General features: G+C 48.5%; 8 protein-coding genes across 8 annotated transcripts; 4 read left to right on the top strand and 4 right to left on the bottom strand.

The window, feature by feature from the left end:
• Positions 1–582: 582 nt before the first annotated feature.
• N7447_008656 (class I SAM-dependent methyltransferase) lies at positions 583–1636 on the top strand (the record flags this gene model as incomplete). The annotated part of the gene is made up of 5 exons (XM_057232918.1): positions 583–641; positions 693–800; positions 853–1103; positions 1162–1306; positions 1357–1636. 5 exons carry the CDS (start codon positions 583–585, stop codon positions 1634–1636), a joined length of 843 nt encoding a protein of 280 aa, XP_057082460.1.
• A 1330-nt stretch (positions 1637–2966) lies between these two features.
• On the bottom strand, positions 2967–3701 carry N7447_008655 (uncharacterized protein; the record flags this gene model as incomplete). The annotated part of the gene is made up of 1 exon (XM_057232917.1): positions 2967–3701. One exon carries the CDS (start codon positions 3699–3701, stop codon positions 2967–2969), a length of 735 nt encoding a protein of 244 aa, XP_057082459.1.
• A 295-nt stretch (positions 3702–3996) lies between these two features.
• N7447_008654 (uncharacterized protein) lies at positions 3997–9255 on the bottom strand (the record flags this gene model as incomplete). The annotated part of the gene is made up of 5 exons (XM_057232916.1): positions 3997–4516; positions 4906–6497; positions 6565–8216; positions 8267–8936; positions 8998–9255. 5 exons carry the CDS (start codon positions 9253–9255, stop codon positions 3997–3999), a joined length of 4692 nt encoding a protein of 1563 aa, XP_057082458.1.
• A 1855-nt stretch (positions 9256–11110) lies between these two features.
• N7447_008653 (uncharacterized protein) lies at positions 11111–11820 on the bottom strand (the record flags this gene model as incomplete). Its single annotated transcript, XM_057232915.1, has 3 exons — positions 11111–11278; positions 11348–11475; positions 11541–11820. 3 exons carry the CDS (start codon positions 11818–11820, stop codon positions 11111–11113), a joined length of 576 nt encoding a protein of 191 aa, XP_057082457.1.
• A 1372-nt stretch (positions 11821–13192) lies between these two features.
• Positions 13193–14131, top strand: N7447_008652 (ThiJ/PfpI family protein; the record flags this gene model as incomplete). Its single annotated transcript, XM_057232914.1, has 3 exons — positions 13193–13270; positions 13384–13621; positions 13740–14131. The coding sequence occupies 3 exons, from the start codon at positions 13193–13195 to the stop codon at positions 14129–14131; spliced, it is 708 nt and encodes a 235-aa protein (XP_057082456.1).
• A 556-nt stretch (positions 14132–14687) lies between these two features.
• Positions 14688–18105, bottom strand: N7447_008651 (DUF1708 domain-containing protein; the record flags this gene model as incomplete). Its single annotated transcript, XM_057232913.1, has 6 exons — positions 14688–14767; positions 14823–17203; positions 17260–17488; positions 17541–17634; positions 17690–17847; positions 17916–18105. The coding sequence occupies 6 exons, from the start codon at positions 18103–18105 to the stop codon at positions 14688–14690; spliced, it is 3132 nt and encodes a 1043-aa protein (XP_057082455.1).
• A 1584-nt stretch (positions 18106–19689) lies between these two features.
• On the top strand, positions 19690–21592 carry rlmA (SRF-type transcription factor RlmA; the record flags this gene model as incomplete). The annotated part of the gene is made up of 3 exons (XM_057232912.1): positions 19690–19745; positions 19804–19960; positions 20036–21592. The coding sequence occupies 3 exons, from the start codon at positions 19690–19692 to the stop codon at positions 21590–21592; spliced, it is 1770 nt and encodes a 589-aa protein (XP_057082454.1).
• Positions 21593–22190: 598 nt separating this feature from the next.
• Positions 22191–22769, top strand: N7447_008649 (GFA family protein; the record flags this gene model as incomplete). The annotated part of the gene is made up of 4 exons (XM_057232911.1): positions 22191–22242; positions 22289–22335; positions 22396–22459; positions 22519–22769. The coding sequence occupies 4 exons, from the start codon at positions 22191–22193 to the stop codon at positions 22767–22769; spliced, it is 414 nt and encodes a 137-aa protein (XP_057082453.1).
• Positions 22770–22817: the final 48 nt, after the last annotated feature.

Raw genomic sequence — 22817 nt, 5'->3', positions numbered from 1 at the left:
TTATATTCTAATAAATGTCGTCACGCTAATTACTTTAGGACATACCTATGTAATATCAAAGCGGAAGAGACTATTCCGGTATATAAACTCCAATTTTTTCTAAAATAGTACGTATGGTCACGAAAAGAATGAGTTTTCTCATTCTTTGCCCGCGCGATCTTCGACAAGTCCACCAAACTCTACTTGCATGGGGGATTTCTTAGTTTAGGCGCGCTACGATTAGAGCACCGAAAGCCTAAGTAGCGCGTTTAACTATGAGCAGGTTTCGTGGGGTTTACAGCCAGCTACGTGGGTCACCCGAGCATGTGGAATATGCATCCCAAGGCATAGAAGAGAGAGATATCCAGAAAGCGAAAGCAGCTAAATTAATTTGATGGCGTTGGGATAAATGCTTAACTGAGCACGGGCTGTGGGGCTTAATAGGGCTGAATAGGGAACCTAGTTACTGTTACAGCGACAGCGCAGCTGTTTTAATCCCTCTGCTACCGCACCCTCATAAGAAGCCAGTTTCGCACCTAGGACTCTGCAAAAAATCAAGCTAAATCACACCTCTCGAGATTGTATCCCTTTCAGCATTCGAAAATGTCCGAAGTCCAACATGGTGAATATTTGCTGGTTAGAAACATGGCCGAAAGCGAAAGGTGAAGACCTAAGCAATTTTTCATCCAATACCCTTTTAACATAGAATATAGGCTGGAGACGCAATTCAAAGCCTGGCAGGTCAGTATTGGGTATCTGCTTCATCCAGCCATCAAACAACATGATCGGATGCGCATTGCAGATGTTGGCACAGGGACTGGGTGAGTTTCAACTGCATCAGACAGGATAAATATTCTGACACTGTTTCCCAAGGATCTGGCTCCGTGAGCTCGCTGCTGTTCTCCCAGCAACTTGTCAGCTTGACGGATTTGACATCTCAGACGTCATGTTTCCCTCCAAGGATGCATTGCCAGAAAACATTACCTTCCACCATCAAAATTTCCTAGAGCCATTCCCGGAGGAGTATCTAGGAGAATATGACGTCGTCAATGTTCGAGTTATGGTGGCGGCTTTATCTCATGACGAATGGGAGCCTGCCGTGCAGAATTTGATGACACTTCTCAGTACGAAGCTTCCTATCTCAGATCCCATTGATCCAAGGTCTAACCTACCAGTGAGCAGAGCCAGGGGGTTATTTGCAATGGGTTGATTGTGCCGCACATGACTGTGTAGTCAAAGGAGAGCCCGAAGGGAAACGAGCCACCAATGCACGACATGGAATTGACTTACTCCGAAGGACTCTGAATTCGCTTGGGAAAACACCACAGTAAGTCTGATTTTTCCTATTGTTAGGTAAACTAACTGATCCCCCTTTAGTGTTGCTGCTCTTTATGGCACATTCCAGAACAGTGGACTGGAATCTTGTGAAGAGCGGATCTACACTCTTGACAACCCAGACACTCGGGAAGACGTCAATCTCACAGTTGCCGTTGCAATCCAGCATGCCCTGACTGCTGCTTTAAAAACACACAAGGTGGATGGAATACAATCCGTGGACCAGCTTACGACCCTGAGGGAGGCTATGCTAAGTGACTTGCACAGCCTTGGTTGCTATTATTGCCTTGATGTTTACGTTGTAGTTGGGAGAAAACCTTGATTGAATAGCCTAGGGATTCGTGCTACAAGGAGGTCTGTTAATATTAGGTCTCTTCAACACCAGGCAGCTTCTAGACAATTTTCTCGCTATTACTATAATTGATTTCATTCAAGGGATGTCACGATACACTCTGTTAGACGTCTCCGAATCTCGCAGAGCAGTCACTATTTGTGTTCAGGTTCGAAAGTCTCCCAAGAAAGCCCGAAGAATAGGAGAAATATAAACATAAGGGTTTGACCAAGATAGGTAAAATATATGGAACAAAAAGGGGACTAAAAGAGGCATTAATGAAAATATATAAAAGACCCGAGGACCATCTGGAGCCCGATTATGCAATCTAAAAATGTACTCTAGCTCCTACACTTATTTATCTTTTTTTTTTTTCTTTTCTTTTCTCTGTATGGTTCCTACAACACCTTCAAGCCTCAGAGTGGAGGGCTTTTCGCAAATGCCAGTTGATCCCATACCTTTGTCCAGTGGCTTAGCAAAAGTACTACATATTGCAACGTACCCCAAGCCTGAGAGCCCCCACCAGTCCCGTTCCCGATACCCAGATCTCGATCTCGGTCATTTCTCGAGAGTATCAAAAGATATCTGTCCACGTAAACGAGGGGTTAGAGGCCATAAAGGAGAAGTTTACACGTGATGTGACTAGGGTGTTGCTTTTTTGAACAAAGTACATATAGACAGGATAATGTCTGACAAGTCTTGGCTTTCCCCTTCCGTTTTAGTGCTCACCCCTTGCCGCTTTTTGCTCACTGAGTAGAACTGAGCACGCCCTGAGCATCACCTGATCGTTATGTAAGCCACATGCCACGCTCACTGAGCAATCCGATCCCGCTCACTGAGCGTGACCTGAGCGCTCTGATTTGCTCACTGAGCTGAGCGATCCCACTCACTGAGCATGACCTGAGCGCTCTGATTTGCTCACTGAGCAGCCTGATCCTACTCACTGAGCACGATCTGAGCAGAGCGCGGGAGCAGCTAAGTCAGCAGCTCACCTCAATAAAATGCACCACGCTAACCTCATCCAAATGCACTTGGTCAGCACAACTCTTGACCGTTGTCCCCTCAATGAAAGGCTGGCGTCATCAATTTGGTGGTCGATCCTGGTTGTCCCACCTCCAGCTGGGAGGCGAAAGCTGTCATAGGACCACTTTCGTTGGTTTTACCATTCTGCGGCTAATAAGCACGCAACCATGGGTATGATCATTGAAGTTTTCCCTTAGCCCATATTCATCTGAAGGACTGAGTTGCAGCCAATCATCTCTTGGGCCACTATGACTTGTTCAGGGCGGATTTTCATGTCAGAATCTATTTCTAGTAGAAGTCAATCTGGGTATGTAGTGGGACTCCAATTCCTACCACTCCAGTTGTTGTACTCTTGACAAAGCTTCCCTTCCTGTTTCCCTAAGGCTTCTTTCATTCGAATCAATTGCTGCAGCTTCACCACTTCCATCCCGTAGTCGAGTAGGGCGCCTCTCATGCCTGAGCCGAAGAAACACTGAGATGTTGACCGAAGTTGTTCCAAAATGGACGTTGGCGTCAGCACAGGCCAAAGGTTGCCAGCCTCCAACCAATAGTAGCTCACTTCACCGCGGGCCAGTGATTCGGTAATTTGACAGAAGTGGCGGTCGACAATGGTACGAGGCCTTTTGATTTTGTGATTATACCACTTGACTTCTTGCACGAAATCAAATTCAAGCATTTTCACTGCCGTAACCGTCTTTGATTGCACTCTCTTCAGAGCGCCGATGCTCTCTCTTAGATCTTGGCCGTATCTATATCTGACTGAGCAATCTGAAGATACAAAACTCGATATGATGTGCTCCAACTCTGCAACTTCGGGCGTTGTGTAAGTCTCCTGCTCTAGTGGGATCTCCGCCGGGATGGCCATCTTGCCATCCATCCAACGCTCGAGAGAGCTGAGATCATAACACAGCATGAGTCTAGAGCCAGGCTTCCGCAATAGCTGGCCCACATGGGGCGCGGAGTAGTCATGCATCGGTTCATCACCGTGTTCTTGATAGGCCGGGAGGACGTGTTCCGGTGCCACATCATTCATGTTTGCCCAATGATCGTTGAGCACTGCCTGAACTTCCTTGATGTGATCCAACAACTGTAAGTTTTTATACATCCGAAGCCACTCCAATGAAATTGCCCCTATCGCCTTGTCGGCATCTAGATAGGTTAACTGAAAGCCATCGACAGAGGGTGTAGAGCACGGCCATTGCTTGACAAGGTGATCAGCAAAAGCTTGGCACTCGTCGGTACATGCAAAATTGTGTTGCTCTTTTGCATCGTTTTGTACTTGCTCGGAATCGCTCCTCGATTTCCTTCCTCGCAAGCCTTGATAAGGCTTACAGAACGGTATGATATGGGTCAAGATATTGTCCACTGATGGTTTCTCGCCTGCTTGAATGTCGGTAAAGGAGGGAAATGGAGGATAGACTAAATCTTGGAGATCGTCTAAGAGAGCAAACGACACGAGAACTCTTAGTAGTTTCGGATCCGAACAAAACGCTGGGGTCGGTGGAAGGGCTGACACCAAACAGGGTGGAGTTGTGGTCGGTGTTCAGGACGCTGTTGAGGGAGCGGGCCTTGTGGAACTGGACGTCTGGGTAATGTGGTTCGTCTTTTAGTGCATGCAAGTACATAGACTGAAACCCACTGTGCTGCAGGCCACGCTTCTGACGGATGGCTTTGACACGGTTGGCACGGCGAACAACGTTGGCGTTCTCATGGCCACGGGCCTTGAGCTTGGAGGCACACTGGGCGAGGCTGCGCCGGTGAACGGGGGCGTTCTCTAAGAAGGAAGCACGCTCGGCAGCCTCAGCACGAATATCGTGGCCGGGATGAGCAAAGACAGCTCCTGCCAGACTGAGAATGCCTGGCGAAGGTGGAAGCAAATTGCACCATTATATAGATGTACCTTTAATGTATTGGAAGAATAGAAGGACGAATTAAGTTGAATTGATGGGGATGAAGAAAAGAGAACGCTCAGCTACTGATCCCCAGTCTTTTATGTCTATGCCATGGACATGCACAGCAAAGGCAAGAAGGAAGCCACACCATCGTGCAAAGCGCTATAAATTGGTGGAGGAATACTTTATATTTGGGTTCAGACTTAAACAATCTCGAAACCAAATGCTTACTAGCAAGCCAATTGGGGCCAATTTTATCAACACCTTCAATGAATCGTAATATATCTAAGCTAGAGCACATATCCTGATTTAATTCCCCAATTTTCTTTTAGCCTCTGAATCCACCTCTCGACCGACATAACCTGCTCTCCAACCTTGACGTTCCCGTCGCCAATTTCCTCCATCTTAACCGCATCATATGCCGGGACATGGAGCATCTCATGATCTTTTCCACATATCGAAATATCCAAAGTCCCTTCGCGCAACTTGTTCAAGCAGGCTAGGTCAAAATGTATGTAGTCGCATTGTCTGCAAGCGTATATATCGTTGGCGAACGACCACGTTGTCCCGCAGTTTCCATCGCACACGACATATAAGGGCCCTGTAGGTTCTTGAGAAGACTTGTCACCTGAGGATTCTCCGTCGTATTGGGTATCAGTGGTTGGTACAATCAATGACCATGCTGCAAGACAGTCATCGTCCTCTTCCGCATGAATCAAATACATTGCCAACTCATTGTATCCTTGCCAGTCGTTGAGGGGATCATCATCGACAAGAATATCGAGGCTAGCTTTGACATAAGGGCGCAGGGCGTCTTTAGCTTTCTCTTTGTCTCCTTGAAGTGCGTAATACCGCGCGAGCAAGCGCGTTGGATACGTCGAATAACACCAATCAGCGTCAACACTGGTGACGCTTTGCAACGCAGCAAGTTGCTCCAGTTGCTCTATGTAGGGACCTGCGGATCCTGGGTCTCGGCGTGCTTCAATAAAGCAGACACTCGCAAGCCTGGAGCGCACGTACAGCTTGGTGCTCGTGAGGTTGTAGTCACCGGCCAAGTTCTCCATTTCCAAAATGCGCACCCACTGATCGATTGCGATTACCTTTCGCTCGGGCTTATCGGTGCTATTCTCATAGCAAAGGTATGCGAAATGGTGCATGAGGGTTGCCTGGCAAGCACGGCAATATTCTTCTAATTGGCTTTCCTCTGTCTTCCTTGCCTCTGCGAGCCGTGTTTTGGCAGCAGTGATGGCTGCCTCGTAGCTTTCAAAGATGGAATCAAAGGCTGCCGCTTCGGAACCAAGGGCACAAATTGCTGCGTGATATTCCGCACTGTCGCAGTTGTAGTGGAATGCTTGTATGAGTCGGTCCTGCCCAGTCCCATCTGTAGACTCCTTGAGTGATTCTAAGAAATGAAGAAGACCGCCACGGTTTTTCTCGTTGTGAAAAAGAATCGTCAGCGAGAGTGCTGTCTCATAGTCGTTGGGATTATCCTGCAGGAGAGATTCGTATATTCCAACGGCTTCATCGATGTGTCCGGCATCGGCATTCCATCCGGCCAGGTCACGATCCAGGTCTGGAATGACCAAATGGTCTTCTTCGGTGTCTCCATCCTTGATAGTCTTCTTGGCTGCTTCCGCTATCTCGATTGCGAGTGCATAGTCCTTCTCGTGTGCATAGCAGGTTGCCAGGCCCCATTCCGAGAACCAGTTGTATGCGTCGAGCGAAGAGGCCAGCTTGAACTTTTCGATAGCCTCGGGATACAGGTGATACTTTTGAAGAGTGCGTGCTAGTCTACGGGTCTCCGTGTAGCCCAAAGTGCTAATTCCAATGTACTTTCGAGCGTATTCTGCGGTGTCCAAGATTTGGGAGGCATTGGCATCACCCGGGCTCGGGTCACTGGTAGATCTCTGGAGTGTCGGGCTTTTGCGATTCTCAATCTAAAATGCGATCGGTTACCAGGCCACTCCATACTTGTTTGCTTTTCTCTACTTTGCTTGGGCTTACCTTTGTGGCATATCCATAGAACGCAGCGAAAACATCAGTGATATCATAAACACTTGGTTGGAGCCAAATGCGAGCCAAATATCGAGCGATGTGTTCGATAATATCTGCATCGGGTTCTGATTTCGAACTCAAGCTCTTGACCCACTTGGTTTGTTCCACAGAGATATTCTTGGTGACGGCTGAGTCCTGTAGCCATTTTAGCGCAACATCAGCAAATTTATCGTTGTAGATCCAATCGTGCCTCCGCCAAGGCGTCCACCACCATCGCTTAATTATTTCATCATCAAAAAATAGGCTCACAAGTTTAGGTCCAAGGGCAGTCTTTTGTTGAGGCTGTGTCAGTGATGGATCTGTGTTTTGGAGATGCACAGCGAAATAGTCGACCGCATAATCGAGTAAAGGAGCAAGGCCGGGAGATTGCTCTGAGCAGATCACATCCAGACAAGACGTGACAATCTTAAGGTGTGCGCTCTCAATATCGACTCCGACCCTAGCAGTCTTTCCTTTCAATTTATTTTGGAAGAAATTATCGAATCCAAATTTGTTGAACAATTTCGGGTCGCAGACCGACTCAAGGAATCTCTTAACTATCCTGACCTCAACCTCATTGACATCACACGTGGGACCCATGCCCTGCTCATCGTCAGCGGTTTCAGGGTCAGGCTTGGCTCGCAAGAACTCTTCTATCGAGTCAGATACTAGCATGACTACTGAGGTGGGTGGTATGGTTTTTGTTATGGAATGCGGTTCACCAAAGATCTTGAGCAGTGATGAATACTGATCTAAAATCTTCTCGGATAGTGGGCGCAGAGAGGACTCACGGGCCTTCAGGAAGAGCACTGCCTCTAGTTCTTCCAGGGTCAGAGGACGCGAGGCAAACACCACCCAAGTGAGGAGGTCGTTCAGATCAGAGATATCTTCATCGCTGAGTGTGTCATTTAGCAGTTCCATTTTTCTCTCAATCGTGTCAGATCGGTTGCCTCCAGAACGTGACAAGATGTCTCTAATTTCCCCCGGGCGTTGTTTGCCGCTGATCTCATGCAAGATGAGGCCGACGTTGACGAAATCACCATGCGTCTGCGCCGTGAGGGCTTGCAAGATTTCGCGCCGTAGTGAAGGAAGTTGGTCCGACGAACCGCTCAAAATCTCCATCTTGTTCATGCGGTCGATGATATATTTCTCCATGTCATCGCTGTTTTTCGAAGCCACATCAATGATTGATATTCCCTCACCCATCCGAGACTTGATCTTGGTCATCGTTTGATCGCGTCCAGAGAGAAGGATACGGAGCTTGAACCGATGCCAAGTCCCAGAGATAGCTTCCAGTTCTGTCAACAGCTGCATGAAGTCCTTGAGGTGGTTCTTGTCCACCTGGTCAACGCCATCCAACAAAACGAAGAAAGTGGAGTCACTTTTGTAGGACTTGGCAAAAAGTGTTTCCCAAATGTTCTCTATCTGATTGATACCGCCAACTTTGGTGGAGCTTAGATCTTTACGATAAACGACATCTTTGTTGGCAATCTGCCATGCCAGAACCTTCAAAGCTTTGAGCAAAGAAGCATTTCCTTTCTCGTGTTCAAAAATGTGGTAGGCAGTCGAAATGCACTTGAGATCGTCGGCAACTTGTGCGTGAGCTTCTTGCAGGTGTTGGACTATCGCTGCAAAAAGGAAAGACTTGCCATATCCCTTCCCCCGGAGATACCGAGGATTGAACAAGATGAGTCTTGAGGTTTCGCCCATGCTGTGTACAGAGGATCAGTCCGAAGCCACTCTCCACTTCCGGGGACCTGGTCATTCAACAATCGCTTGTAAATTGTTTGTGAGGTTTTGTGAGTCTCACTTGGAGTATCGAGGCTTGAATCAATGCTGTTTAGTAGCCTTTTGGCCACATTATCCGCTTCTTTCTTCTTCTCAAAAGTGAGCAACCTGTCCACTGTGGCGTTGATCTTCTTGGTTCCTTCTTTGTTTTCAATGATATTCCTCTCACTGGTTTTCTGCGACTCAAAGCCCAGTGTTGCACGCATCTGAGACTCTCGCTCAACTAGCGTCGCCAGGCGACCTAGCTGGCCACTCACACCCTCGTCACTGTCGAATGCAAATACCTTCAACGCAGTGAAGACTTTGTGACCCCTCAATACCTTGATGGACAAAGCGCAAATGTCGACGAAGCATACCAGTTCCTCGTTGATAATCTTGCGAAGCGAGATGTCAACTGCGTCAGCAGGAAGACGCATATAGATTTTGCAGCGCTCCAGCACGTCGGAAATACGCCGGAACAACTCGGAAAGGCTGCTGAAGATGCGCTTGTACTTTGATCCGGTGCTAATGAGATATGAAATCGCATTGAAGCACAAACTGCTAGGAGCAAATACCTAAGATAAATCGATCAGCACCCGTTTTCTTCATATGTTTTTGACCTGTTTTGTCACCCACCATACTGGCGCCTTGGGCGGCTATGCCACCTAAGACCATGACGAAGTTCAACGTCTTGCCGATCACATCTTTTGCAGTTTTATACTTGTTATTTCGCTCGTCATCTTCATCTTGCTTCGTCCGAATCTGGTCTAGAACTTGGTCGACCGTGTACTTCGGCGTAGTAGTCAGGTCAACTTTCGCTGTCTGCGCAAACGATGTGCAAGCCCTGTCCCACGCCTCCTGCAGGTTGTAATCGTTATCTACTGGGGTAGACATCGTTTGCCTTGCCAATAGTAGTTTGAATTGTTGATAGCCACAGCCTGCGGGCCTGGTGATCCTAGCGAGTTACTTGCGGTTCTTCCCCAAAGCCTCACTGGCACGTCGTTTGCGATACAGCCGGGGCGACATGGGAATTCTTATATTGCATGGGTGAATTTTTCTTTGCGGCTGAAAAAGCGGCTTGAACCCCCACCATGTCGGAAAACGCTTCTTCGGGAAATGGGGCCGGCATTTCGCTGCTATATGAGGGGCATGCTGCGCCGATGGTCGTGATAGGGCGCCACGTCTATCCCGTGTCGCTAGTGGATTTGTTGTGAAGCGCCTATCCAAGCTAGATTCCTCAACTTCCGAGTAGGCAATAGGATATAGTCTTACTCCTAATGTTGTTACCACTTTTGAGATGCTAGGAGCAAATCGGTGAAATTTTCAGTGTCTGAAAGACCCAACTGTCCTAAGGGCTTAAGGCTTAATGATCATTGTTTTGCTGGCCAAAAGAACTGAGATATCTGGCTGGGCATTCAGTGTTCCCTTCCTTCATTACCCATTTACCTTTTCCCCTCTCGTTTCTCATACTAGCGCTGACTCGCTAGACCCTTGTTTCCGTAGGCTGTACGAGGTATCCACCTGGGGGCACACATTAGTCGGATTTTAAATGTGGGCTAGCGGGCGCTAGGTCACACGGCGCTCAGGAAGACTGGCGTTTTCCAAATGGAGGGATGTCTGCAGGAGTGGTTCCCTTGAGCTTTCCGGATTCCAGGCAATGTATTGACTGAAACGTGGACGACTCGGCGCGGCCGATGGCCAAGCAGAGGAGGAGAAACCCGGGACATGATCTAGGCATAGTGTGTTTATTAAGTGCTAAAGAAAGTTGTACTGGATGCGAGGCAAATGGCTGAACTGTACATGTATGACCAGCCTCAAGGTTTTATTAAGATCTAACAAAAACACACGAGCTAGGAATTGGCTACTTTGGTCAGAGGAACATCTGATTGTGGCTGGAAAGCGAAAAAGTAAGAATGCGGATAGAAAATGCTGGAGGCTGGTAATTTAATAGGTTAACTATCCAAATTTCACGGGAGAGAGTGGGGAGGAGATTCGACAGGTAGGCAATCTCGTCAATTGGTTTTAGGCCAACATTTATTTTCCACATACCCATTCCATGGGCCAGCCTGACAATTTGGTATATGTGGTCATCTTTTGAGATCCTTGGAGCATTTGGTGTGTAAAAGGAGTAAATACAGAGAACTGTGTACTTCAAACCCTGGAGCGGATTGGTTCATGTCGTCGAATCTACACGCCCTTCCTTGCCATTAATTAATTGCCTGTTTATTACTATAGTGCCCTCAATCAGTCTCTGTCGTCCTACAAATTTAGACGTCCAAATTGCCATCAAGCATGGCTGTTACACAAGGTAAGGCATTAAATTATCCATGATTTACCATACAATAACATTGTGTAATTGCAGCCTTCCTAAAAAGAGCGCCGTGTTCCAGTGCAAGGCTGAGGAGGACCTCGCCAGATGCGAACTGCGGTTTGCTGCTATCTCGTATACCAATTCCGAACCTTGAAACATATTAGTGCAATCAAGTGATAGTCAAGAAATTTCCAGCCTTACACTGTATATTCTGAATCTCGATTATTCTTCAGCCAAACCTGGTTGACCCTCCATCCCACTTCCCAAGGATCGGTGCGCGAAGGAAACAGAACCAAGTCGATGTGCTAATATCAGGCCTTAGAACAGAATAATCGTTAGGAATGGTAGTTCACCTACTTCGTATCGAAGGCCTCTCTGGCGTTTGTTCTCATCCGAGGGCATAAAACTTCCCACCCTTGCTCCAGTGAAAAGATATAGTTAAAGAGCAAATAGTATGTTAACTTTGATCAGCCCAGGAATGAATTTCTTATGATCAATTTGCCATATCGAGGAGACGACTTTCAAAAAGTCGTCCTTTGTAAAGTTATATTTCTGCTTTTTCTTATTCACAACAACTTTATCTACCGTTAAGGTATTCCTGATCCACTATTTCCCGTTCGATAAAGATTAATTCCGTCCATTGATTACTTCAGAAGAAAACAGGGATGGACTTACTTGGTAGACTTCCGTTCGATCCTCTGGAATGACTTCGGTTTTGGTAAATTCAGCGAAACCACCGAAGAACTGCTCAGCCCACGCCTGAGCAGACCTCACAGTTGGCTCTTTGCCCTCGGTAAGTCGACCTAATGTAGATTTTGCAAGCCAACGAATGAATTACTTCACCATGTCATGGCTCGGAGCCTCACACCCCTCAAAGGTTTTATAATCCTGATATCCATTTTCGGGATCTGCCGTGAAGCTGGGAAAAAGTCAGCAACGATTTGGCCGGCATTTTTCTCAACGTACTCGAGCCAAAGTCCCAATTTCTCTTGATGTAACCTCTTTGTCTTAGGAAGTTTTTTGTTTTTGTTTCGAATGGAATCTTCCTCCTTGTGTGCTCCGGGGACGAAGCCATTCTTCTCTCTAAGGAGTCGACGCTTCTCTTTCGCCTTTTCATCGCGCTCGGAGAAAAAGAGCTGTCCGCCCATTATCGAAGACGCTGCCTGATCTAAGCTTAGAGGCACTGCTCGAGGAAAGCGATCTGAATTCGAAAGCAGTCATGAGATATCTAGAGCTGGACATGATCCCCTTTTGTACCTGACATTTTGAGCTCGAGCCACCTCTAGAAATTGTAGACTTTGACATTATCGCCCCGTAATGCATGACTATTTCCATTTTATTCCCTGCACGACAGATATGACGCAAATCACTGATGGGGTAGGGTAGTCAGAAAACGAGGGCAGCCCAAACATGACCGACGGACTAGCCATCACGGAATAAATGGCCCTGTGGGGTCCGTCTATTTTGAGTATGGTCTATTTTGTGCTGGCAAAATCAGAGGGTGCTCACTTGAGGCTTAGTAAGGAATCACCTAGTTCGCCTGAGCACTCACTGAGCACTCACTGAGCCGACACTGAGCACGACTGAGCAATCACTGAGCAATCACTGAGCATTAGTCATCGGTCACGTGATAGGACTGAGCATGATCACTGAGTCTGAGCGCGTACTGACGTCTACTCAGTGATCCTGAGCATGAGCGCCCTCATGAAGCAGCGGCAGCCTAAATAGGAAAGGCCCCACCCGGTAGACTTTATCCTGTCTATATAGCTGCATATAACATAACTTATCTCAGGTTGGTTCATATCTAAATATACGTATGGCCCAATTCCCCAAGGGAGGATTCGGCCACCTGGTCGAATACAAAAATTATCTACTAGTAGTCTGATGCAAATCCCTTGAAATATGTTGTAGGTACCTTCCGTATGGGGCCATCGTATATAAGGTACTTAAAGTCAAAAGTTTTAACTCATCTCTCTACCATAAAATATACGCAGGGGAGATGTTGGTGTTAAGAATCGAAACAACTCTACAATTAAGAGTGAAGCTGTTTTCTAAAATCTATGTAGTAGTTGAGCAATATGATGTTTTAAAAGAAATTCGGATCGTAAGTACCTTTTGTATGGCCCCATTTGTAGACTCGTGCGGCTCAATTAAGGGATTCACTTAACCCCACCAATAACTAGTGAATAATACGATAGATTAAAAGCAGATGTCCTGTAATCCATAGACAGATATATGTTAATTAATGGTCTTATAGAGACGTCCATGTTCATAGGTATGATATCATCCCAATAACCGACCTTGGTCTTCACAATCTTCACTCTCTTACCAAAAAACAATATTAGCTGTGCGAAAATCCATTGGCCTTGGTGGAGCCGGTGACGGGATAGTGATAGTGCGGCGATGGTGATCGCCGCAAGCGGCGTGGAGGCATATAAGAATCTCAGAGCTACCCTTCGCCCTCAATTAAAACAAACATCAAACATACTATTCGATACCTTTCAGAAAAGAACAGCAAAAATGGCACCTAAAGTCCTCGTCGTCCTCACTTCCTACGACAAGATCGAAGCCACCGGTGACCCAACCGGCTGGTTCCTGGTATGTAACACCAATTATAGCTTCAAACGCCTACATACACCTACACATCTTTTTTTTCAAAATAAATCAATCACACAATAAATCCCAATGAAACCATACTAACCATCCACCAGCCCGAATTCGCCCATCCCTACGATGTCCTCCATGACAAAGTCTCCCTAACAGTCGCCTCCCCAAAAGGAGGCGAAGCCCCCCTAGATCCAAGATCAGTCAAGATGTTCGAGGGAGACGAGGTATCGCAAAAGTTCCTGAAAGAACAAAAAGCCCTATGGACGAACACGTACAAGTTGGAGGATATGCTTCCGCGCGCGGGCGAGTTTGATGCGATTTTCTACGTCGGTGGTCATGGACGTAAGTCACCATCACATTCCTTTCTCGCTACTCCCTTTTTCCAGCTGTGGCTATATTTTTGTTATCCAAACACATCCCATAAATTGCAAATCACATATTCTAACAATGGGATGTATAGCAATGTTCGACCTAACAAACGACCACATCTCGCTCGCTCTAATCCAAACCTTCGCAGCAGCCAACAAGCCCGTCGCAGCCGTCTGCCACGGTCCCTGCGTTCTACTGAACGCGACAGCACCCTCGGGCGTACCTCTTATCTCAGGCGTTGGCGTGACCGGGTTCTCGAATGCCGAGGAAGATTCCGTGCATCTGTCTTCTGCGATGCCGTTTATGCTTGAGACGGAGCTGGGTCGTGTTACGGGTGGGAAGTATGTTAAGGCCGGGGAGCCTTGGGGGGAGATGGTTGTTATTGGGAAGGCTGCTGGGACGGGGTCGACTATTATTACAGGACAGAATCCTGCGTCGGCGGCTGGGGTTGGGAAGGCGATTTTGAAAGCTTTGGGGTTGTAGTTAGGGTACATGTTACTTGTTTGCTGTTATAATAATATTCTGGGTCTGATATACTTGAGATAAGTTTCATATTGCATAGTACTTTGAAATCAAAAGCACAAAGCGATTCAATATTGGTAGCGAAACCAGAATCGATAGCAGTAGCGAAAGGGGAATAGAGCAAGACACACACAAAAAAAAACACAGATAGCCCAAATTTGATAGATGGGTGAAGGAAATAAAGCAAGACAGATTTGTCCAGTCGAGAGACCGCAGACCGGGGGCCAGAAAACATTTGAAAGAAAAGAAAAATAAACAGATGTCGCAACCAAAAAAAAAAAAAAGCCATTAATCGTATCGCAGTATTCGTCGGTCTGTTCATCTCCATCTGGAGATGTGGACCTTGTTCGGTCATCAGACTGCGCTTAAGCAAACACGACTAATGTCTGGTCGGGAGAAGGGTATACAATTAACAAAAGATACATCCTGGGTCATCACGAGCGAATAGAGAGCCAGGGGGGAATGATCAGGAAAACCGGACAAAGGAAAGCGGAAAACTGGTATGGGACATCACAGGCTAGCGTCTTTGTCCATCCTCGACGTTGCCGGTCAACTCGGCCACTCGGGCCTTGATGCGGGCGACACGGGCTTCGATGGCTGTAAAGACAATTGTTAGTGTGGAGTCAGTTTGGGGAATGAAGGTACTACTCACTTTCTTCTCCACTGGTATCTCCCTCGTCAGTGCGTTCTGACTGGCTAGTCCGGGTGTTCTCGGCCTCGTGCTCGTGCGCCTGTTCCTCCTGGGCGGCGGCAGCACGTTGGGCGGCAGCCTCACGAATCGCCTTCCAGCGATCCTGCGTAGCTTCGGTTGACTCGGGCGAAGTGGCGGTCTCAGGGCGGACACCATTGCCGTTGACTGGGGTCTGGGGAACTTCGGTCTTCTGTGCGGCAGGTGCGACGTCCACGGGAGAGGGAGAATCCTCGGGGACGAAGGCAGGCTGGTCAGTCAGAGGACCCTGATCGAACTTGGAGAACTCCTGATCGGCCGCATCGCGTTCATTGGTACCAACGCGTGAGAGGGCATCATACTCGACGGCGCGTCTGGTCTTGGGCGGCGCACCGTTCTCTTTCAGAGAGGTAGAGGGTTGAGTCGGGGTTGGGATTTTGGCTGCAGGTTCCTTGACAGTCGGTTCAACATGCTGGGGCGATGAGGGCGTTACAGCCTCAGCAGCCACGGGTGCAACGGCGACAGTGGTGGCCTTCGGGACAGGCTTCTTCTTCATGATAGTGGACTCCTGGGCTGCTTTCGTCCTAGCCTCAAGTGCCGCACGGGCAGCTGCCACATTGGAGATTTCCTTGGAATCACTGGTCTTCACGGGAGCCTGTTGCTGTTCGGGCTTCTTCTTGGCACTAAACATGGTTTTAAAGGCGGAATTGCCAGTCTTCTTCTTCAGCTTCTTGCCCGCCTCGTCCACGGAATCCCGACGCTCAGTGGGTTGTTCAACAACCGCAGGCTTTGTGGTGGGCTTCTCCTCTTCGGGTGTGGCGACATTGACAGGTTTAGTGGGCGCTTCTTTGGGAGAAGGGGGAAGAGGGGTGGCCACAGCAGCAGCAGCAGCTTCTTTGGGGAGTGGCGGGGGACCACTCTTTGCAGTGTTGGTTGGAAGAGGCGCCAATGGCGTGGCAGGCTTCTCCTCGGGATCCTTTGAAATCGGCTCGGGTGTGTCCTGGAGTTCTTCAATTTGACCAGTGCCAGCGCGGTTGTCGCTGAGATATGCCGCCCTGAAGGCACCCTTGTCGTAGTTCTTAGTCCACTTCATGGCCTGGGAGGCCTCGTTCATAATAGCAGGCTGAAGGGTCATGACAGAGTTGGTCTTGGAGTAACGGCTGTTATTCGGAGCGGCACGGTTCTCTGTCGCCTCCGCTTCTTGCTCGCGGTGCTTCTTTTGCAGAGCGGCTGCAGCTTCCTGGATCCGCTTGTGCTGGTCCGGTCCGATGCTGGTCTTGCTGTGCGGTGCCTGATTGTTGGGCCGCTTGTACGACTCTTCAATGGAGGAGGGCACCTTCTTGGCGGACGACTTGCGGCGATTGAGCTTTCCCTTACGGCTACCAAAGCTGAAGAATCGCTTCTTCTCGACAATCTGAGCACCAGCCTCAGGTTCTGGAGCAGCACCCTTGATCTGCTCTTCAAGGATCAACCATTTGGTATCCCGGATGCGGGTCTCCAGAAGCGCGCATCGACCAAACACAGCCTTGCGGGCGACCGGCTCATCACCAGACAAACTGCTGATCCAAACCCACCAGAACGAGTCGTCCATGTCTAGGGTGTTGATACTCGCCAACTCAGCAGGCTCGAGATCCGGCTCGAGATCCAAAGAGCGCTTGTGCGACTGAGAGCTCATGCCACGTACAGAGGCAATGGGAGGCAGAACCTTGTCAGGAGGCAAAAGTAGAGGGCCCACGTGGCCCTTCAATTTGTTTTCATCCGCGAATCCCGACGACATGAAGTCTGCCCATGAGGGGGTGGTAGGGCGGCCAAGGTCTCCTCCTCCGGACTGAGGAACTGATTGCAAGCCCCCGGCAGATCCACTCTTTGAGGTCCTTGCAGTCGCCGGTGGGCCATTTTCCTTAGCTTCATCCTCCGGATCAGAATCGATCGAACCACCGAATCCAATATCCTCGAAGCGAGACCAGGATGCATCCCGCAAACTGGTCGACTGCTTGGTGCTGGAGACGCTGGATTGGTTCGCAGATGAGATACACCCGAGAACACGGATACACTCGTCGGTCAATGCGCTGACAGGGTCTTCGTAGTTGGCAAACTCCTGCAGGTGCCAGTCGTCGTCGCGGTATTCAAAGTTCTTGGCGCGTCGCAACAAAGAAAATGGCGTCGGGGAAACATTCTCCACAATCATAACCACCTTGGTAGTCGTAACTTGCAGCAAAGTCGGGGTTTCAGGGGGGTATTCGGTCGCTTCAACGAGTGATTGAAGAGAAATGGGGAGTGATGAGATGCCGCTCACGCCGCGAGGGACATCGGGAGACAACGAACGAAGGTAGGCGAAGAACAAATGACTCGTAGCGTCGGCGGCACTAGTGATTGATGTTAGAATACCATCCGAAAGTATCAGATCAATGGAGGTCCATACACAGCCCAGTTTTTATAGGCGGCCTCGAAGCCATTGCCTGTATCGACGTGCTCAAAGGCCCACCATCCCGCGTATCGGGAAAGCTTGCGGCCTCCCAGTCCATTGGATTTTCCATGAGCCGCAACGGCAGCCAAAAGGTCGAAGAAGTCCAGAATAATATTGGTGCGTGCATCGGAATCGCCGCCAATCGGAATGAAAGTCGAGAAAGCGTCGCGGGCCATATCCGAATCTAATGTTTTATCAGCGCGTATGTTCCCCGCATTTCGTTCAATATCGCGTACCATGTTCGCCCATCTTGAAGGTCTCGTATGCCTCCCAAGTGACGACACCGCCAGGAAGTCTGCTCCAGCACCATTTCATCACACCACAAAGAACCTATGGAAACAAGGTTAGTCCCCTGATAACCCCTGGGAAAGACATTATCCCTCACCATCGGCTCCGTGAGCCGGAGCTCCTGCGACAAGGCATCTCCATTGACGGGCGAGCCCTTTTCGAAAGATTGATTAAAGTAATTGCGAATGAACGTGCGAGCTGCACTGGGGTCGGAGCTAGGACGGAACGGTAGGAGAAGGAATGGGGTGTCAAGAGCTGCAGCGAATGATCAGCAATCCGAACAATGGTTTCGTATCTCACGGTCAAGATATCAATCCACCTACCTCGGGCCTTGAGCTCATGCACACACCCTCGTACAAGGTCTTGGACTTCTTCCGGCGCGACCTCTGTCCGTTGCCACGCATCGGTCCATTTGGGTTTCGCAGGGGTCGGGTTCAGGGCTGTGGTAGGCTTGGCCTGCTTCTTTGTCGCAGTGGCATCCTTGCCCCGAAACACCCGAGAAAAGAAGGACATATCGGAATTGCGACTGAAAATTGACGTTGTCAGAAATCGGACTGTGGGGATAGATTGAGGGTCCGCTTTTTTTTTTTTGCTTCTGTTTAGCAACAAATTAGCAGAGGTTTCCAAGGACGACAATGCAGACAACCGACACGATAATTAGACCGAGTGAATAGTTAAAACGTCTAGACGTGTCCGGGATGTCCTGCAGCCCCGGTAACAGCAGGACAGAGCAAAGGATCCCTGGTGTGGGATCTCTGTCTCAAAGTGGGAACCACACAAGAAAAGCCTCGGAAAAGAAAAGAAAAAGAAAGGGAAAAGGAGAGACGAGAAGTGAAGGGTTAGGAGTGAAGGAAAAAAACACGAAGCGATTCACAAGCTCAGGGGTAAACGAAACTAACTTACCCGCGAGTCTCGACTCCGTTAGATGCATCCACACAAAGGATTTCAACGTTTTTGTTATATTATTTCCTTAGGATTTCACTTGCAAGGGATTCTTAAGTGAATGATACAGATAACGATCATCTCTTTGATCTGGGTTTTAGGGATCCAAGGTTATGTGCATTTTGTATATGGACTTTTAGGGCTATTTTATTGGAGGAACTGTCATTTAGACGTGTCAATATATGTCTATAGTACCTGCCCAATCTAAGAGCCAATTGAGGGAGATTATAAAGAGTTGGTACTTGGTACCTACATATGTTTTAGGTTACATATATATCCAGTACGGAGTACATATAAATTGTTTGCGTTACTATGTCAACTTCAACTTAATCTGAGATGGTGGCTTTGTCAGATTATAAGATCTGGCGCTTTACTCTTTATAGGGAGACAGGGCAGGATACCTCTAGATTAGCCTGGGTAGCCTGGATAGCCTGGTCACCCTTGGTCTGGAAATATAAATCTGACATGCCTGTGGATCTTGTTCTACATATTAAATATCCGTGCCTGAGCTTTTCCCCGGGGTAACTAACATCAAGGGCTGAGATTATCAAAAGAGCAGCTGCAAATAACTCCGTCCAATAGGAACTAAAGGAGAGCACTCCACTGTGACAACCTGCAGGGACAAGAGTGCAGTAACATGATAAATATAGAATGATGAGTCAGCAACTAAATCTTCTCTCTGTCTTTCCCTCGATTCTATCTTTAGAATCAACCTTTCCTGCATCGTCAATCATCCTTTCTCCGCCATTTACTTCGTTGGCTTTGTCTTTCCCGCTATTTCCTAATATTTCATCCAATATTCTCGGGTTCACTACTGTTTGAACGCCGGGGGGTCATTGTTTCCCAAGTCGTGTCCAGCCCCCCCCCCCCTCTTCAAGTGTCTACAGGGTTTCTTACCTTCAAAGCCCTTTTCTGGGTTCAAATACCTTTGTTGAACTAGTCCTATCCTACAGATAATCTCGTCAAAAGACGAAGATTCTCCACATATACTCGTGTGCCACTGCGTGGCTACGATCGCCATCGCGTCGATTCTACATCCTGGGTAATTAAAATATAATCGCGCAAGGTATCTCGCAAGTCGCTCCGCGGCTTGCTGTACCATTTATTCTCAATCTTGCTATCGGTGCGCAATTGATGCGCCCATAGCCGCCCATCATGGGTCGGAGAAAGATTGAGATCAAGGCCATCAAGGATGACCGCAATCGCTCAGTGTAAGTTGATCATCCCATTTGATATCATTCTAGTCGCTGATCGCAGCTTCAACTACAGCACGTTCCTGAAACGAAAGGGAGGTCTGTTCAAGAAGGCTCATGAGCTTGCTGTCCTCTGCTCCGTTGACGTAGCTGTCATCATTTTTGGCCACAACAAGAAACTATACGAGTACTCATCATGTGACATGCATGATGCCCTTGGTCGCTATCAATATGTGGGTAGAAGCTTCTTTGATTTCATCCCGAAAACCTCTAACCTGTAATTTTTCAGTTTGGCCCCCCCCCACGAGCATAAAGGTCCGGAAGATTTCGCGGGTAAGCGAGACGACGACGACGAGGAAGATGAGGTTTCACCGGCTCCCGAGGACATCCAAGCAGTTCAACAGAACCACCCCGCCATTCCCCCTCACCTCCAAAACCAGCCCGCCTTCCAGCACATAAATCATGCACCCTCCGCGTCACCCCCGATCCATGCTATGACACGTCATGGCACACCGCAACCACAGGGCACTTCGCGTCCCTCGTCAAGGAATCATGTTCGCCGAGTCAGCTCAAATTTAGGTCCCCAGCATCATGGTACACCGCCGCCCCCTGGTCCCCAAAATGGCGGGTTTACGTACATGCAGAATCCGTCTATGTACAACCCGAATGTTCATCCAATGAACCAGCAGCCTCGACCGGGACAGTTTACGCACTATGGACACCCACCGGGGCAACACCAAGGGACGCCTCCTATGCACCCTCACAGTTTGCCGCCACAGCAAATGCCGCCACAGCACCAGGCACAGCAGCAGACACAGCATCAGACACAGCACCAGGGCCAACAGCATTTCCAACAACACGGCCATGCCGTAGGAATGCCTCCGGGGCACCAGCATGTGCAGGCATATATGCAGGAACATGGGAGAAATTCGATGCCTCCAGGGTTCGCACCTGACGGTCACCAAGAACGGACTGCCTCGGAGCACCCCCAGGATGATTCCTCGGGTGCAATGAAAGCAGAGCACAGCCAATCGCCGCCGCAAATGAAGTCGTTATCTAAATCACGGAGTATTTTCACGCCTATTGATGACCGAGGATCAGTGCTCGCCCGTTTCGGGCCTGGAATGGGATCATATGAATCTCACAATAACCATTCTCTCAAGCTTGAAGCATTACCACAAGCCTCGCCTGGTTCCAAATCAATACCGGTTAGAGCTGCGACAGAGGCTCCTCGTGGAGGGCAAGTCGCTTCGACGCCAAAAATCAAACCACCATCCCGAACTAACAGTGGACCGTTGCCGTCAAAACGACCGCAGTTGAAGGTGCAGATTCCTAGCGAAACCTCCGATGGTGGCAGTGCCACGGCCGACTCGTCCCGTGATTCTACTGGGAATAAAACCTCGACGCCTGCAAAAGGAAGTGCCGAAACTGGACTCCCGGGCGTGGTCTTACCCCCTCCGTCGCCATCTGCCGGTGCAATACTGAGTGCGGGTGCGCAAGGGCCTCCAAATCCGTTTGCGCGACCGCCTCCACCCGTTTCCACAACGCGAAACGACTCTTACGGCAGTAATAGTGGGAATCAGAACAATGGGAATAACTCGAATAACATTGAAACGCCCATATCCGCCCTGCCGAGTCGCTTTGTATCCGATGCACTCCTCCCGTCACCTTCCAGCTTCTTCCCCGAATGGGGCTTCAGCCGCTCCGGCCCAGACTCCAACATGCTGCCCAGTCCCCTCACCTTCCCGACTCCGGCAGTGCAAAGCGGTCCCAGCTTTTCTCGAGAAGACGAACAAGACAAGAAGAGAAAAAGCCCCGACGGTGGATCCGCAGGGGAAGGTACACATAAAAAACCGAAAACATGAATGATGCTTGGCTTCCCTGGGGAAATTGTCCCCATACTGTAAAGTGCTGGCATTTTGATCAACTGTCCCCGTGGACATACAATCTCACTTTCTTGTCAATACCCCATAACTCTTTTTTGCCCCGGGGGCATTTGAATGTCTCAATTTCTAGTTCGATCAAGCTTCGCAGTCACGTATCCTCTCTATACCCCGGTTTTTGTCATTCTTTTTCTTTCGCCAATTTCCTTTTTTTCCTTTTTCCCTTTTCAATGATGTTTTCTCACGTGGATCTTGAAGTGATATACCTGCTATCTTGTGTCAACTTCTACCTTCATTTATTTCTTATCTCTGATCATTTAATGTCGCGTTGGTAGAGACCTGGCATTAGGTCTGACTGCTTTGATTCTTGGATGTATATAAAGCAGGTTCTTGTTTCTAGGAATGATGCCAATCTTTTTTTTTTCCTGCCATCGATTCCAATTCTAGACTAGACCATACCAACTTCGGTGTTCGATCGGATCAAACACCGAAAGGATCGAGTATAAAAGCTGACGCTAACCCCGCTTTCTCTTTGATTCCCCCAAGGTGCACCTCTTTGCATATACTATCTCAATTCAAAATGACTTTCACTGGAAGCTGCATGTGCGGCGGCGTTACTTACGCCGTCGAAGGTACATTGATCGAACCCATATACTTCCAAAGCTAACAACATCCTAGCCGACACGTATATGGCCGCTCTGTGCCACTGCACCGACTGCCAGAAGGTAAACCCAAGCCTTATCTATACCAATGAAACATTGAACATAATTTCTAAAACCAAATAGTGGTCCGGCGGCGCATTTACCTCCAACGCAGTCGTCCCACGAACCAGCATGAAAGTGACAAAGGGTAAGTCTACACGCACCACGATCAATTTCTTTTTCTGACTCTGTCTATCTTCTACAAAGGCACTCCCAATTCATACGATGGAGTTGGAAACAGTGGAAAGATCAATAAGCACTTCTTCTGTCCGACCTGCGGCTCAAGTCTCTACACAGAATTGGAAATCATGCCCGATATGACCTGCATCAAGGCTGGAACTCTTGATGGAGGCGAGGCTAATCTTAAGGGAAAGGTTGATGTCGAGTTCTATGTTAAGGATCGTCCGGCTTATCTTGCTGCTGTTGAGGGTGCTAAGCAGGAGCAATTGCTTGGTTGAGGGTTGGACGGTTGGAATTGGTATTAATTCGAGAATAATCAATTCAAA

Source organism: Penicillium robsamsonii, assembly GCF_028829455.1.
Source record: "Penicillium robsamsonii strain IBT 29466 chromosome Unknown utg000005l_segment0_segment0, whole genome shotgun sequence".
Classification (NCBI taxonomy): domain Eukaryota; kingdom Fungi; phylum Ascomycota; class Eurotiomycetes; order Eurotiales; family Aspergillaceae; genus Penicillium; species Penicillium robsamsonii.
Note: the sequence above shows the minus strand (reverse complement) of the source record. Positions and strands in the feature narration are given on the sequence as shown.